The sequence below is a fragment of the Pipistrellus hanaki genome, assembly GCF_964339955.1.
Source record: "Pipistrellus hanaki genome assembly, chromosome: 2".
Classification (NCBI taxonomy): domain Eukaryota; kingdom Metazoa; phylum Chordata; class Mammalia; order Chiroptera; family Vespertilionidae; genus Pipistrellus; species Pipistrellus hanaki.
The window spans coordinates 121,974,316-121,990,796 of NC_140504.1; the positions used below are offsets into that span (position 1 = coordinate 121,974,316).

Sequence of the window (16,481 nt, forward strand, 5' to 3'; positions counted from 1 at the left end):
AAAGGGATAGTTTATACAATATTCAGAATTGTTTGCATTTATTTCCTTACTCTTGCACCTCCTTACCAGCCTGAGCACAAATGTTACAATCATAATATTGGTTTGCAGCCTGATTAGTCATGGTTCATTTGATGCACCAAATGCCCTCTTGTGCCTCCTGGGACAGGAGGCATCCATTTTTAATCTATGTTTTACAAAGATAAATGGGACATAATAATGAGGCAAGTGTCACAGAAAAGTGAACTTAAAATATGGCTAATAAGCCAAATATAGATACTTAGCAGGTTAAAGACACAAGATTTGAAATGAAACAGACATGGATTTGGCCCCCACTTCAGCTACTCTTTAGTTAATAACCCTCATTCAGTCTGTTTGTCTTTTCTTTGGTTTCTCTTTCCCCTCTCCTCTCTTCTTTTATTCAAAAACTAGAGGCCCAGTGCATGAAATTTGTGCATGGATGTGTTTCCTAGGCCTGGCTGGTAATTGAAGCACAAGCATCTGGAGTGGAAGGGCAGGTCCCAGCTGACCTCTGGGCCCTGGGAAGCACCTGCTCCCCCTACCCCCCACACTCACACCTGCCTTGGCCTGGTGCTGTCCACTCACCTGCTCCACCATCCTGCCACTGTCCTCATCTTGTTGGGGCCCATCAGGGCCAGCAGTGCCTCCACTGTCACTGGCTGCCAGAGCTGTGTCATGGAAGCCCACCATGTTTCGTGCCACCCCCTGGTGGTCAGCACACATCATAGCAAAAGGCCAAACTCCTAATAGATCTCCAGGCCAAATGACTGCCCAAGGGGACAATTTGCATATTAGACTTTTATTGTGTAGAGTATCTATTGACTAATTACTATATAGTGGGTTCATGCCATAAACTAATGAGTCATTTATCTTATATTCCTGAGGGAGAACATGGAAAGTTTGTAGGAAAGAAATTGGTGTTGTAAAAACAAGCAAAGGTACAAATGCATAAACAAGCCAGATGTTAGGACAATTCCAAGCACACTGGAGGTAAAAAGTAGATAAATTTGGAAAGACAGGTTGAAATCAGATTGTGAAGGGCCTCAAATGCCAAGACATGTAATTTTAAACCAACATATAGAGAATTGGCTGACAATTAGAAATCAAGTTGTTAGAGAGTTAGTCTGGTTCAGAAAGGACAAAGGAGATTATTTCAAAAAGTATAGATTACTACATACTTTAAAGATACCAAGAAAGAAATGGATTTAATTGTTAGGAGGGTGTTAGTGACCTTTAAAATAACTATGATTGGGAGTGGGGATAGAAACCAGTTATAAAGACGAAAGGAGGGAATTGAGAGTGAAAATAATGGAGTCTATGGGGCCAAGAGTCCCACAGGAAAGTTAAACAGAAAGGGAAGGAAAGAGTATGGTAGAGACTGAGAAACAGTAAGGACAAGGGCAGATATGTTTTTTCTAAGATATAGAGTTACTACCTGTGTGTGAAGTAAGAGACCAAAGAAGAGGAACTGAAGATCCTAGGGTGCAAGAGTACAAGATGCATGTTAGAATGGACAGAGGAAGGGGAGAGGGAAGTCTTGCAGAGTCAGAGAGGCACTTCCTCCTCTGACACCAGTGTTAGGCATGACCTGACACTGAAATGTCCTCTGTAGCAGGGAGAGAATCAAGGTGACATATATCCATGTACCCCAGGTGGCTCTTATTAGAAAGAACATCAGGCCACAAAAAGGCCAAGGGACTGAAGCTGCAGAAAGTCAGACATAAAAGAGTTAAGCCCATCAATAGCTTCATAGGAGCATCAAACCATTATGATTCATACTCCAGAAACCTTTCCAGGTCCTTGTGCTGGCAACATGTGAAAGTAGCAGTGCACACATTCAAAGGAATGTAAAGTGCCCTTGATCTTCCCCTCACCTTCACAAATAACGGTATGGGGTTATAGAGACCAAGGACTATTATCTTTGCCTACGTCACCAAATAAAGAGAAAGTTGAAGGTTAAACAAATAGATATTTATGTAAAGATAAACACATCATAGAAAGTCATGGTTATAAAAAAAGAGCCACTCAGTTCTGTTTGGATATGCCTATTCCACATTCAAAACATCAACTCCAGAAACTTTCCTGCCAAACTGCTCTTAAAGTTGTACATACTTTTCCTTTCTTTCCATCTCCAGGGTTCAAGGAAGCATCTAAGAATTTCCTGATCTGGCTTCATCTCTATTTGTGCTCTGGGTTGGGAAAGAAGAAGCAGAGGGGTACCCTGGGTGCAGTGCTCTCCTCAATGGCCAATTGGGCCTGGACTTACACCCCAGTAGTAAGAATGCCTTGCAGGGAAAGCTGAGGCAGGTACCTCTGGCTGGAGACTCCTGTGGGTTAAGGAGACCCTGGTGTGTGCTTGAAGAGCAGAGTAAGTGCATTTGGCGGGAGAGGGCATGGTGCTGACTGAGCATCTCTGCTTTGGAGTCTTCTCTTTCGCATCAGCCTGTCTGTGCCAAGAGCTGGGAATTGGCTGCGGGCAGGAGGCAGGGTGTCAGTCCCCAGCACTGGCCCGCTGGTCCAGGCTGGGAGAAGAGTTAGGGGGAGCCCTGGGCGCCAGCCAGAGGCAGCCTGCCTGATCTCTGCTCCAGTCCACAAATCCTTAACGGATTTTCTTTCTCTCCCTCTTCACCCCTTTCTTTCCTTTGCTCTCTTTCTCTCTCTCTCCTTCTTTCTTCCTTTCCCCCTCTTTTCCCCCTTTCCTCCCCATCCCCTTTCCCTTCCTCTCCCATCCCCCTCTCCCCTCCCCCTCTCCTGGTGTGAGCCTCTTCCTTTCCCCTCCTCCCCTTTCCGCCTCTCTTCCTCCCTCTTCTCCTCCCTCTCCCTCTCAGCTCGCCGGGCGACCCTGCTCCTGCCTCCCACCTTAATGGCGGCATCTTCGGAGGATGACATAGACCGGCGGCCCATCAGGAGAGTCCGCTCCAAGAGTGACACGCCGTACCTCGCGGAGGCCAGGATTTCCTTCAACCTGGGGGCAGGTAAGGACGACCCTCCAGTCGGCTCTCTCCCCTCCAAGCTCCCCTCTCTACCTTCCTCCCCGCTGGCTGGCTCAGCCTTCTGCCCTCCTGGGTGTCCGCTCCTGGCGATGCCCTCCCTCCCGTCCCCTTTCTGCCCAGCCCAGCCCAGCACCGGCTCGCTCACTCCCTCTCTTTGTGTAGCTGGTGCTGGTGTGAGGAGGGTGTGTGGGGGGGGTGTGCTTGCGCGCGCGTGCGCTGCGGAGGTGGGAAGGGTATTGCCTGCGTGGAGCCCTACATTCGCCTAGGAGTCACCCGCGGGGTTCCCCTCTCCGTGAGGAGTGTTGTCACTGATAACAATGACCGTAGTTATCACCTAGAGCTGGGTCAGGATGCCAGTGCTCTGCTGGTGAGGTTTGCTGGCGGGGCTACTACAGGGTGGGTGGAACTTGCTGGTGACATTCAGACTCCTGTGATTTTGCCTGGTTGGTACCACTGCTGTGGTGTTGGAGTGGGGACAGGGGGTGCAGTTGACAGCTAGGAGCAGGACTTGTTCCTTGCACCAGGTAGTTGGCAAGCTAACCATTGTGATCATCATTATATTGTACTATCATGGTCTGTAGGGCACACGTTAGGTGATTTGATGGTGTCACTGGAACGGGGCCCAAAGTGACTCAGATGGAATTGAGTGAAAAGGGTAATTGAGGTAGAGGAAGGAGGGAAGGCAAGAAGGAAGGGAAGGAAAAAAAAAAAATAAAGCAATAGAGAGGACTAAGGGATTCAGAGAGTCAAGTTGCTTCAGTTGAGAAGCACCCAGTGTCTGCTGACCCCGCTGCTGCTACTGCTACAGATTCACAGGCAGGCACACCCCTCTCGGCCCCTTTACTAGCATATGGTCACTGTCACTGGGAAGTTGTTCTCCACCAACTCCAGAGCGCTGCCTTTTCTGAATGACTGCTGAGCCTCCACTCCAGCTGTGCCACTTCCCTTCTAGAGTCCCTTAGTATTCCAGGAACTCCATGCAAAAAGGAGGGCATTTCCCCGAAGACCCTCCTTCAAAGTAAGTTTTGAAACCAGATGATACATACCTTTTATCTAGGAAACTAAACCCTTTAAAATGGAACTGAATCAAAGTGTGTGTGTGTGTGGGGGGGGGGGTGCACACGTGCACACTCTGTTGTACAGAAGAGGACTTCAACTTATGAGTATTTTACACACTATCAGGAAGTTTGGACAAAAAAAAAAAAAAAAGAACTCTGCATAGAGAAACAAGATGTGTTCGCTCAGCAACCATATCTTTATGACTGGAAGGATGGTAACTGGAAGTGCCAAAGTAGACAAGTTACTTAAAGGTGTAATTTTCCTGTCTTGGTGATTTTGGTTTTCTAATGAAATGTTTCCTTGTTGCTCCTGAGATGTGTGCCTCTGGACTGGAGCTGGGGGAAAAGGACTTTATTGGGGGAAGCTTTGGCAGTTTTTGTGGTGTGCTGTACAGCCTAAGGTCTCACTGTGGAACTGTTAATCCTCTAGTTGTATGTTCCAGATTAAGGATAAGGTTGTGAAAAGGACTGACTGAGAAGAGCTTCTTTCAAGGCCAAGATTATTTTCCCACCCAGTGATGTTAGGACTTATTCTGTTAACTGCTTTACTATCACACTCTGGTATATCACCTTAGTGTCTTTGGCTACCACTGACTTACTGAAACCATTTTTGCCACTAGATTAAACGCAGTGACTTGCAATCTTTTATCCTGGTTAAATTTCTCTGGTGACCAATTAAAAGAATGGATTTTTCTTAAAGGCTGTGTTTCCCTTTCGCCTGAAGAAAAAGAAAAAGGCCAAATAAGCTCCCAGTCTTTTTCATATGTCCCTTAGAATACCGCTAAAAGCAAAGTGTCCAGGACACCAGCGAAAGAGAAATCCATTACAGAGCATGGTAGGGTTGTCAAGGAGGGAGGGCAGTTCCTGATGGATCTTACTTAGTTTAAGGGAGCTGTCCTTCTTTGCTGGTGCTGAAGAGGACTTCCTGACAGAGTTTATTGTAAGCTTCACAGTGGAGGGAGAGGTGCTCAGTCTCTATGATGGAATCCCCCTGAAAATGTGAAAGATCTGGCACCTAAAACTTTCCTATCCCTGCCCACTTAACGTTTGTCGTTTGTTTACTATGCCTCACGCCTACTACCCCACTGCTCAAATCAAGCGGTTTTGCTCTAATTTTGTGCTGGCTGCTCACTCCTGGGGCTTTATTTTCCAGCTGCTTTTTGTGGTTTTCCTGACATAGTAAGCTCCACTTGCAGATGTGCCTGTCCCTGATGTTTAAAGTAATTGTAACCCCTGGCTTAAAAGCAAACAGCTTTGTTTATCTTCTTCAGCAGCAAGTTGTAATTAAGCTATTAGTGTCCTTATCAGTGTTGCTGAGCAGAGGAGCCTGCACACTTGGGATAAACTACATAATTTGGGCATAGAGAGAACTTGTCTGTCTCTGAATACAATTAAACAGGGAAGCTTTCATCTGCCCTTTCTTCCCACTTCCCTCCTGCTTCCCAGTCACATTGTTTATTCTTTCCAGAGAAATTCTTTATTGATTTAAACTACGTATGTTTAATATTTGCTTTCTAACACCCACTCAATATATATGCATTCATGTTTAATGTTTTATTGATTTAATAATGCTTCAAGGATATAATATATATGTACTCATTTTACTTGGATATCATGAAATTGTTTGGATCATTTTGAATATTCCTCAACTTTACATTGTCCCTTATGATACTTAGTACTGTCATTTCAGAAATAACTCCACAGCTTGAGTGAAGGATACACTCATTCACCTACAGTCCCAAGTCAGTCAAAGAATAGCACCTAAATGTGGATCTTTCCTAACTTTATGAAGATGTTAATTTAAAGTTCAGCTTAAATTGAGACAGTGGAGAACAATAATTTTCTGATTCATGACTTTTATTTTTCTAAGAGCTCCAATGCAAATATTAGTAGATAATTGTTTGCTGAAGATAGTACACAATCTATTAAAAAATAAGTCCAGTGTATTTGCTAAAAGTTACCCAGACACATCAGACTTCATTTAAAACATTGGAACAGTTGAATTTGAGAATTTCAGATGTGTTAAAAGGACATTTTGTAACAGAAGAGTGTGTTCACACTATTAGTAGCAAGTATTTCTAATTGTGTTCTCACTTACTAATGAACATCACTGACATTTCACTTGTAAGAGCTTACCCTGCCTTATGAGGTCATTCTTTCACTACATTAAAGAGAATGCAATGAAGAGTTACAGCTCATCTGGCAGATACTTTCTATGGGCTATGGTATTCTATTTTTCTTTATACTGACACTATATAGAAGAGCATTCCATACACAGAAGGTTCTGAAATGGAAAAGTTCTCCATAATTACACACCACAGTGAATAACATTGTTCTGGTAAACAGAGGATTTAAGCACATCTAACACTTCTTAAAGGGATGTCAGAAGAAGGAAGGCTAATCATCCTGATGATTTAGGATTAAAACACAAACCAATATTAGTCACTTTTGAGAAAAGTAAATTCTCTTCTAGTCATAAGGAAGTTTAACCTTTGTTGACATTTCAGAATTGCTTTGTATGCTCAATGCTGGCATACGCATCCTTCTTGGAAGGCTGAGGTTTGTGTTCATTCCTGATGTCACTCAAGAATAGCTGTTTCTATTTTCTACTGATTCCTCCCTTCCTTTTGGGCTCACAGAATCATGGCAGTGAAAATTGACTTACTCTTGCTACCTGTAAGAATGGATGGGTCAGCCAGATTAAATGATAAACTTGGTCTCAGGAGATCTTTTTCTACTTTTCCTGAGGACAAAGATCTTTATTTGTTAGCTAAACTATGAAGGTCCATAATATTGAGAAGTGAGAGCTTACAATGTGCTCTCATTATTTAGCAATGAGCGCCGTTCCTGGGCAAAATGGTGAATATTGTCATGGTAAACCAAGATAGTTTCACCAATCTAAGGGTCTTGGTAAGCATTCTCCTTCATTCCTTCATTGAATAATGCCAATGTATTCATCACAATACTTTGTTTATTTTTGGTACTGATTTCAAACGGAAAGGTAATTGACCATATGGATCTGGATTTTATTTTGTTGGCCAAAATTCTTCTTTTAAGTATTGCTTTCACATTAAATAGCCATAATAATCCACATAGATGACCAGAGTCCCTATTACTAGGCTTTCTGAGGCTCTGGTTTCCTTTTGCACCATTGTTAAAGTTAGATACACTGATAATCTCAATGTGTCATGTACTGAGGTGACACTAATGAAGACCACTTCAAATAACATAACTAATATTAACAATGTAGAGGAAAGCAAGTAATTATCACTGTAGAAATATAATTTGTTTGCTTCAAATATATAACAATAAATATATAACATATAAACCATGTTCAGGAGACAAACACAAAATCTGTGTTGAGTAGTTAAATTTAGGAAATTTTGCCTGGGGATAATTAATTTTTAAAAATCTAAGTACTGTATTTAACATTTTCTTATGATGAAAGGAAAAATTACTCGTTTGTTCTATCCTTATGTGTCAATATTATTTAATTTCATGGAAAACCGTGGAGTTGTGTTTTGTTTTTTTAAAATATATTTCTTTATTGATTTCAGAGAGGAAGGGAGAAGGAGAGAGAGATAGAAACATCAAGTGAGAGAGAATCATTGATTGGCTGCCTCCTGCACACCCCACATTGAGCATTGAGCCAACAACCCAGGCATGTGGCCTTGGCTGGAATTGAACCTGGAACCCTTCAGTCCCGGGCTGACATTCTATCCACTGAGCCAACCCAGCTAGGGTATGGAGTTGTGTTTTAAATAGAAAATGTGAAGCAAGAATCAGAAGAACTTTATTTTAATGCATCTCTTCCACTAAGAGAGTGGACAGGTCATTTAACCTTTTTGGGTTTGATTTTCTCAGCTCTAAAAGGAGGGATTTGGAATTTAAAATCTCTAAAACTCTATCCAATAAAAAGCTACAATGTACCCCTTTTCAACTGGCAGATAGAATAATCCTAACTTCTAGGCACTGACTGTTAAATTTAGCCATGAACCACACAGAACTTTTTTCTTTTTCTTTACAGGCATATAAACTGACAGGAGCGAATAAGCTATTGGTCAGGTCAAGTGTAGCAAGTGCATATTAATACATTTTTATAATACAATTTAATACTAGGCAAAATATTTAAAATTATTTTGGGAGTTACTCCTTTAGATAAATTGCAACTTCAACTCATGATCATTATTTATTGTACAAGTACAAGAGTTAAAATTAAAGTGGGAAGAGGAGATAACTTGTAGTGCTGGCTATTTTTATCCTTGACTTAATAAAGTGGGGACATATATTATAGCCAGTGTGTTATGTTACACAAACAAAATGGGCCTGAAGGAATTGTCAATAGGTATAACATTTTCCTCACTGGGTGGTATAAGAAGAACTCAAGCACTTTTGTGGTTGTTTTTTCATTACACTCCCCATCCACTTTGATAGGTGATAAAATTGATATGACTTCAGGAGGCGGGCGGGCGGGGGGGGGGGTGAGCCATGTTGATATTTTAATTGCTTTAACTTACAAGCCTTTTTCATCTAATAAAGGAAAGTTAAATAAAAGACAAGATCAGTTTTATTGCCTTATTGAATGATGGTGGATTTGCCTGATTTTTTAAACAGGTTATTGAAGGACAACAAGAATAATCTTATTTTGATAGAAGTAATTTCACATTTATGAAGGCAAGTGTTGTGTAAATATCTGTAGGTTTTCTATTGATCTTGTTGCCACATTTGTATGCCCTAAACTAACAATTCAGCAGCATAATCTTTGAATATTAAATATTTGTGCTAAAATGATAGAATGAAGATTCAATACACATTTGGTTTTGAAACTATACTGAATTTATTAATATGAAAAAATTTACCTTTTATAGACATAGAGAGCCTATTTTTTCTGGATTTCTACCAATTGAAGAACAAATGTGTTTAATATTCAATCACAAAACAAAGTATAAGAAGAGCTTTTATGCTTAAATTTATTTTTAACCCATTTGTACCTTTTTTTTTGGGGGGGGGGGTGGAGGAAGGTGAGAAGAAATAATAAGATAATAATGTTCATCCACACAACAAATATTAAAAAATTAAATATGTATTAGACCATATTTTAGACACTTGGATACATTGGTGATAAAAACAAACAACTTCTTATTCTCATAAATTTTAACTTCTAAAAGAGTGTTATGGATAATAAACAATGTAATATTTAAATACATTGTATAGTATTTTAAGTTAAGTATTAAGGCCAAAACAAAGAAAACTAAGAGTATAAGGTATATGGAGGCAATGAAAGAGGTGGATTGCAAGATAGGCAATATTGAGAAGAGGGAATTTGAACAAAGTTCCTCAGAATAAGTGAGAGAGTAAGCCATGCCAATATGAGTGCAGGACAAGATGGGAAAGAGTTGAGGGAAAGCAAGTATAAAGGCCCTAAATCAAGAGTGTTCCCAGTATGTTCAAGACCTGTGAAGGAACCCAGTGAAGCTGGAGAGCAGTGAGTGAAAGGGAGGTGGCAGTTTGTTTTGAAGGACAAATAATTTATCAAATACAAAAACATAAAATAATGCTTGTCACATAATTTATAATCATTACACAATTGGAGAATGAGCTCCATTGTATTTCTGTGTTCTACTTCAAAGGTGTTATATTCTTCCAAGATTATACAAAAAAAAAAAAAAAAAAGCTTCCTTCTATTAGTTACCACATCTTACAAGACCAAATGAGGAACAAATTGGGGAAACTATTACATAAAAACTTAATTTTCTTAAATTTTACCCCCATTCAATCCCTCTTGCTTATGCTACAGGATAAATATGTTCAGCCCAAAATTAGAAAGTCACTCTCAGACTCTAACAGTTAAAGAAATCTACATTAAAAATAGTATACCCTCTGTCTACACTTCAATAGATCAACTTTGAAATACCTTTCACAAGTGGCCATGTGGAAAGGCCACATGGAGAAGAATAACTAACTGGTCTTTCCAGCAGTCCTCTGAACTTGGAGGAGGTGTTATGAACAAAGGGAGTAAAAAGAAGAGTAGAGAAAGAGCTATAGGGAGAAACAGGGAGGGAGGCAAAAAGGGAAGGAGAAAGAGAGGACACACAACTTTCATTTGAGAAACCATCTGTGTAGCTCAGAAAATCACATAAATCTGAATCTGATACTTATGAGCTGCATCATCTCAGAATCTTTGAAACTTTTAGCATGCAGATAATGACACTGGTTTTCACTGTTACTTCAAGGAGCAAATGTGAACAAGCCTTGCCAACAGCCAAGTGCTATACAAAGACAAGAAAAGAAACAGATGTGGTCTAATAAATCGGACAGCTTTAAATGTCTACCTTTGGCCAAGCCAGAGTGACTCTAGCTCTGGCCCAGCCAAAGTGGCTCAGTTGCTTGAGCACTGACTTGTGTACCTAAAGGTTGTAGGTTCGATTCCCATCAGGGTATGTATGGAAGGCAACCAATCAATGTTTCTTTTTCACATCAATGTTGTTTCTCTCTCTCTCTCTCTCTCTCTCTCTCTCTCTCTCTCTCTCTCTCTCTCTCCCTCCCTCTCTCTCCCTCCCTCCCTCCTCCCTTCCCTTTCTCCCTCCCTCTCTCTTTCTAAGCATATACTCAGGTAGGGATTATAAAAAAAGAAATGCCTAGCTCAGACACAAAACACAAGAATAAAAATGTGAAAAATACACTACTTCTACCTAAAATGTTGTTTTTGCCATGGTCAAAAATTTAACACAGCCTAATAGTCCAGAAAAACTAAATATAGCATCTACCAATTGATAAATGTAAGCTATATTTATGCCTCCACCGTCAACTCTCATCACTATGAAATGGGTTACTTTAGGATGTTATCATCCATTCATAAGAGACATAGGGTTTGAATTTTTATGAGTGTTTGAGTATTTCAGAAATTTTTAACTTCTTAGTGCAGTCCCAACCTCACCTCACTTCAACTTTTCACTTGATAACAGTGCCCGAGACGGTACCTGTCATTTTGAAGCTAAAAGTAACTGTACTGCAGACGAATTACTGGCCAATGCCATGCGGTTTGGCCTTAGACAGAGCCAATTAACCAGATGCATCCTTTTTTTTTTTTTTCTTCACAGTCTCCTCCCCCACTCTCTTATGCCAACTGAATGCCCAACTTTTTTTTCTTTTCTTTTTTTCTTTTTCTTTTTTTTTCTTTTAAGGAAACACAACCTGAGGTTTCAGGCAAAACCTTCATTTGTAAGAGAAAGAGTGGCCTAAATGCCCCCTGGGAATCTGCGAAAGTCTAGGACTGTTCATTCCCTCCCACTAACACCATAGCATTACACAGTTTGTACAGCTGTGGAGTCAGTTGCCCTGTGCTCACTCCAGACTTCACACCATGCTGGCTTCCAGCAACATCCTGGCCATAACTGCTCATGACTGACTATAATCAGCTAAGATGCAACGATTTCAATGAAAAAGTGCCTTATACCAGCACATCTGGCATATTACTCAGAGCAACCTTACATATAAAAAACCTTCTCAGTTCTAGCAATACCTTTTTGTTGTTGTTGTTAATCCTCACCTGATGTTATTTTTTCCATTGATCCCCTTTTTTTTGTTTTTTTGGGTTTTTTTTTGAGAGAGTAAGAATTGAAGGGAGAGGTAGAGGCCAAGAGAGGAGAGGGAAAAAAAAAACACATTGATGTGAAAGAGACACATTGATTGGTTGCCTCCCCTCCACCCCACCCCACACACCCTTCCTTCTTCTCCCCCCTCCCCCGCCCCTGCAGGGCTAGTAATCAAGCCTGGAACAGAGGTGCATGCCTTTGGGAATCAAACTGTAATTCTTTAGTCTACCGGCTGATGCTCTAACCCACATGTGTCAAACACAAGGCCCGGGGGCCAAATCCAGCCCGCCAGGCCTTGCAATGTGGGCCGCACCGAGCTGTCATCACTGCACTCCGCTGTCAGTTTATGACATTGTCAGTTTATGACTGTTCAGTAAACCATTCGGCCCGCGATTTAGGCTGGATTTTAGATTTTGGCCCCTTCTCTGATTGAGTTCGACACCCCTACCTAACCACTAAGAAACTGGCTAGGGCCAGAAACACTTTCTTCATGTTCAATATGAAATAGAAAAGGCAGAAACAATTATTGGGTTTTTACTTTATTTCAGTCTTCAACTTTTACACTTTGGCAGCTCCTTCTAAACTAGGGATTTTATTCACATAAATGCAAATATTGTTAGCCAACACCTAGGTCTGGAGTCCATGATTGGTAATGCAGACCACATGAAATGTTGATTAATCACAGGTTCTCCATTGTACACAACTTATACTACATGATTTTCATGAGGGTATTTTATTGCATTTTGATGTAAAGGGATATTTAATTTAACAGACTGGAAGCAAATTAAGTGCTTGATACCTTGGTATAATTTTACAAAAGTTCACAATGACTAAATCTTTATTCAAGCTGTAAAATACCTAAGGTAGTTTTCCTTTATCTGCTCATGTAAGAAGTGCATTTTAAATAGGCAGGAATAAATCGTTAGTGTGGTTTCTGACACTTTAGCCAAAGGTGGTACCTGTACATCATTTATCATTCAACTCTCATCGCAAAAATCCTCCCGTTTTATGAAGCAAACAGACAGCATGGCCAGTGGTCACTGTAAATGATCCTTGGTTTGCTGCTTTGTTGACTTGAAAATTCTTTGTTTCTCTAGGTTCATTCATATGTTTGCATGTACTTGTTCAGGTCATATTCTTTCAGGTGTCTTAAGGACACTCTATTTCTGGAGATAAATGTTTTGCTCTTATTTTTCTTGTGTCATCACTTGTCTTATAGATGGCAACCACATAAATGGGAGTGTGTGTTAAGCATAAGACATCTAGGACCATCCATAACAATAATACCATGTCAACCCAAAGTAAGCTCAAATCAGCCTTAAACTCACTTCATTGGCCTCTTGGTTACAGCTCATATAATATGGTCAGTATGAACAATTTCAGCTGTAAAGTTACCTCGTAAAGAAATATATCACCAAAGAGTCATCACAAAGATCCAATTATAGGAACAAGTCCACAGAGTTATAGCTATTAGGATTTGTGTTCTATCTCCTCCTCGGTTCTACTTATTAAAGACACTGAAGTGGAAATAGTGAAGTGGGAAGAAAATAATAACTGAATTGAACCAAACAGAAAAGGCTGATATTATCACACATACGTAACCCTAGTTCTCTCTTATCGCTGCAATTCCTGCCTCATTTATTATAGGTGTTTATAAGCAGTAGCTTTGTACATGGATATAAATACACCTTCAAAATATTATTGACATATTTGGACAAAATTGTGCATGATTTATTTGAAAGTATTAGTTGGTTATGTAATATAAATTCAATTATATAAGGAAGATCTTTGGTAGCAAGTGGTAGACAGAAAAATAAGCATTAATAAAATACATTGTTCATTAATAATTAATAAAAATATATTATTGGGGGAAATAATCTAATTGTGAAAGATGTGATTTCTTTTCACCCTATACTAAGACCAAAAGGTATTGATATTAAATTTGTTATCCCACACAAAGTGGTAAAGAAATCACATGTTATAATGAAAAGGCCTAGCAAAGGACAAATATGTTAATGTTCAAATAAAAGCTTTTCTGCTGTCAAGACTCCTCCTTCAGAACTGGGTGAAATGAGAAGCATGTTATGGCAACTAGTGCACCGGTTCAAATATTTAGAGCATTTAATGCAGCTGGGAAAACACACTCAGCAACACTGGTGTGTATTAAAGCTAGTGTAATTTTCTTTCCAGTTGCTTGTTCTCTGTGCACTATATTCTATCAATCTCTAGAAACCTCAAATATAGTCCGATAACCACAATGCATCTTGAGCGCATTCTAGTGTCTTTTCGAAATTATGACTGGTTTCATTTCTCGTGTGCTTGGTCTTTAGTGACCTAACGAAAAAAAAAAACTGTGTTGTGTTATTGGTGTGGGCTCCTAAGAACAGAAAATTTTTTCATAAGTCCTCAGTTTCCATAAATCTGTTGCTGAGGTTCAATTACTTTCCTCCCCTGAGTGGGAGAACAGTTTCAAGCCTCAGGTTCACATAATTTCTCCCATTACATTCCCGGCTCTGACTCATGTTAGAATTAAATGCCTTCTTGCGATGAAGATCTAGAGGCAGATAGTTAGGAGTAGATAAAGAAAGTTCATTGGCAAGTACTAGGTAGAACTTTAGCCTTCCCAGGGAAAAATTGGCTGAAGGGCCCACTGATTTGCATTATATCCTCATACATAGAAGGATAAACATTTCTGGAGATTATTGGCTCACATGAGAATCTCTGCTGAGGCAGTGGTATAATTGCCATTCTAACCACTCTCAAAGCTTTGCCCATAGAGGGATAAGCAGGACCTGTGTCAGTCAGACCTGGATGTAAAGTCTGACACAATGGGGCCATTGTAGGGCAAGGTTACTGTTTTTGTGAATTTCAGCTGCTTACCTATAAAATGGGAATCCTCATTTAGCATAGTTGTTGTGGGGATTACGTTAAAGGGGGATATAAAGCAAAGCACCTTGCATAGTAGCTGTGCAATAACCGCCTTTCAAATGTGTCAAGCAAGAAACATACTCAATTTAGTTTATTAATGTAATATCTTGATGTCTAGTTGCAGGGACAATTATTTTATTAGTTTACCAAAACCCACTTATAAAAACCTGAACAAAAACTTAGAAAAATAAAGGAAGGATGACTTGTTATTGTTTATTGTGACTCATTTTATTAAATATCAGTATAGGCAAATGTTCATCAACGGCCTTCTGCTACATGCTCAACATGGATTTAACAGTTTTAACAACTAAATCCATCAGTCAGAACTTTAGCATCCAGTGAATCCTAAGCTTTAAGGAAAAAGGTGCCTTAGAGGACCAAATGTGCCTTATTCATCCCTGAATCCTCAGTGCCTAGGATAAGGCATGGCCCATAAGAGGTGTTCAAAAAATACTTGTCTTTTTTTTTTCTTAGAACTGAATGTCTTTGTTTTTTAATTTCTTTATTGATTAAGGTATTACATATGTGTCCTTATCCCTCATTACCCCCCAATCCCCCACTCATGCCCTTACCCACTGTTGTCTGTGTCCATTGGTTAGGCTCATATGCTTGCATACACATCCTTTGGTTGATCTCTTCCCCTTACCCCACCCTCCCCTACCTTCCCTCTGAGGTTTGATGGTCTGATCGATGCTTCTCTGTCTCTAAAAAGTACTTGTCAAGTGAAGAAGTGTATCAGGGCAGTGGCCCTTTGCTTGTAGGTTCATCTTTATACCAAACTTATTGGATTTCTTTCATATTTTTAAAAAGGACTTTATTTTTATTTTTTACATTTTAAAATATTTTATTGATATATAATTAACATAACACTGTGTAAGTTTAAGATATACAATGTGTTGATAAAAGGGCATTTTTGTTTTTGAAGATCAGTTTTAGGTACACAACCAAGTTGAAAGGAAGGCAAAGAGATTGCCCATATAGCTCCTCCCCAGAGTCCTATAGTCTCCCCCAATTTTGACACCCCCCATCACAGTGGCACATTTATTACAATTGCTGAACTTACATTTACATGCCATTATCCCCCAAAGTCCATAGTTGGCCTTAGGATTCATTCTTGGTGTTGTACTTATTACAGATTTGGTCAGATATATACCATATATCCATCATTATAGTAACATGGAGTATTTTCACTGCCCTAAAAACCCCTCATGTTCTGCTTATTCATCTCTCCTGGCAACCATTGATCTTTTTCCAGAATGTCATATAATTGGATTTATACAGTATGTAATGAAAGAAGATTGGCTTCTTTCACTTATATGCATTTATGATTCCTTTTTTGTCTTTTCATAGCTTGATAGCTCATGGTTTTTTTAGTGCTGAATAACATTCTATTGTTTCTATATATCAGTTTATCCACTCACCAACTGAAGGACATTTTGGTTGTTTCCAAGTTTTGGCAATTATGCTGTATACATCTATGTGCAGGTTTTTGTGTGCGCATCGTTTTTAACTCTTTTGAGTAGATACAAAGGATGCAATTGCTGGGTCATACAGTAGGAGTATATTTAGTTTTGTAAGAAACCATCAAACTACATTGGGAAGTGGCTGTACTATTCTGCATTCCCCCCAGCAATGAATAAAAGTTTCTCCTCTTCCTTTTTCAGTATTGCCCATAGACATTTTCACATATCTGGTCCTTGTTTTCTTCTAAAGATTTCTGTTAGCAGAAGCTGTAGAGCAAGATGGCAAACTTATCCTCTCCAAGCAGCAGCATTTTCTTTTGTTGTTATTGTTGTTTTAGAGAGAGAGAGTGGAAGGAAGGGGGAGAGACAGAGAAAAATTGAGAGGAACACATTGTTTGGTTGCCTCCTATATGCGCCCCAAAAGAG

At 39.7% G+C, this 16,481-nt stretch overlaps 1 protein-coding gene across 4 annotated transcripts in view; it reads left to right on the forward strand.

The window, feature by feature from the left end:
* PHACTR1 (phosphatase and actin regulator 1) overlaps positions 1–16,481 on the forward strand; it is a 520,404-nt gene that overhangs the window by 54,876 nt on the left and 449,047 nt on the right. For all 4 annotated transcript variants that reach the window (XM_084872731.1, XM_084872730.1, XM_084872734.1 and 1 more), the window contains exon 3: positions 2,847–2,993. In XM_084872731.1, coding sequence (XP_084728857.1) covers positions 2,847–2,993 — 147 coding nt within the window. The remainder of the gene's footprint in view (positions 1–2,846; positions 2,994–16,481) is intronic.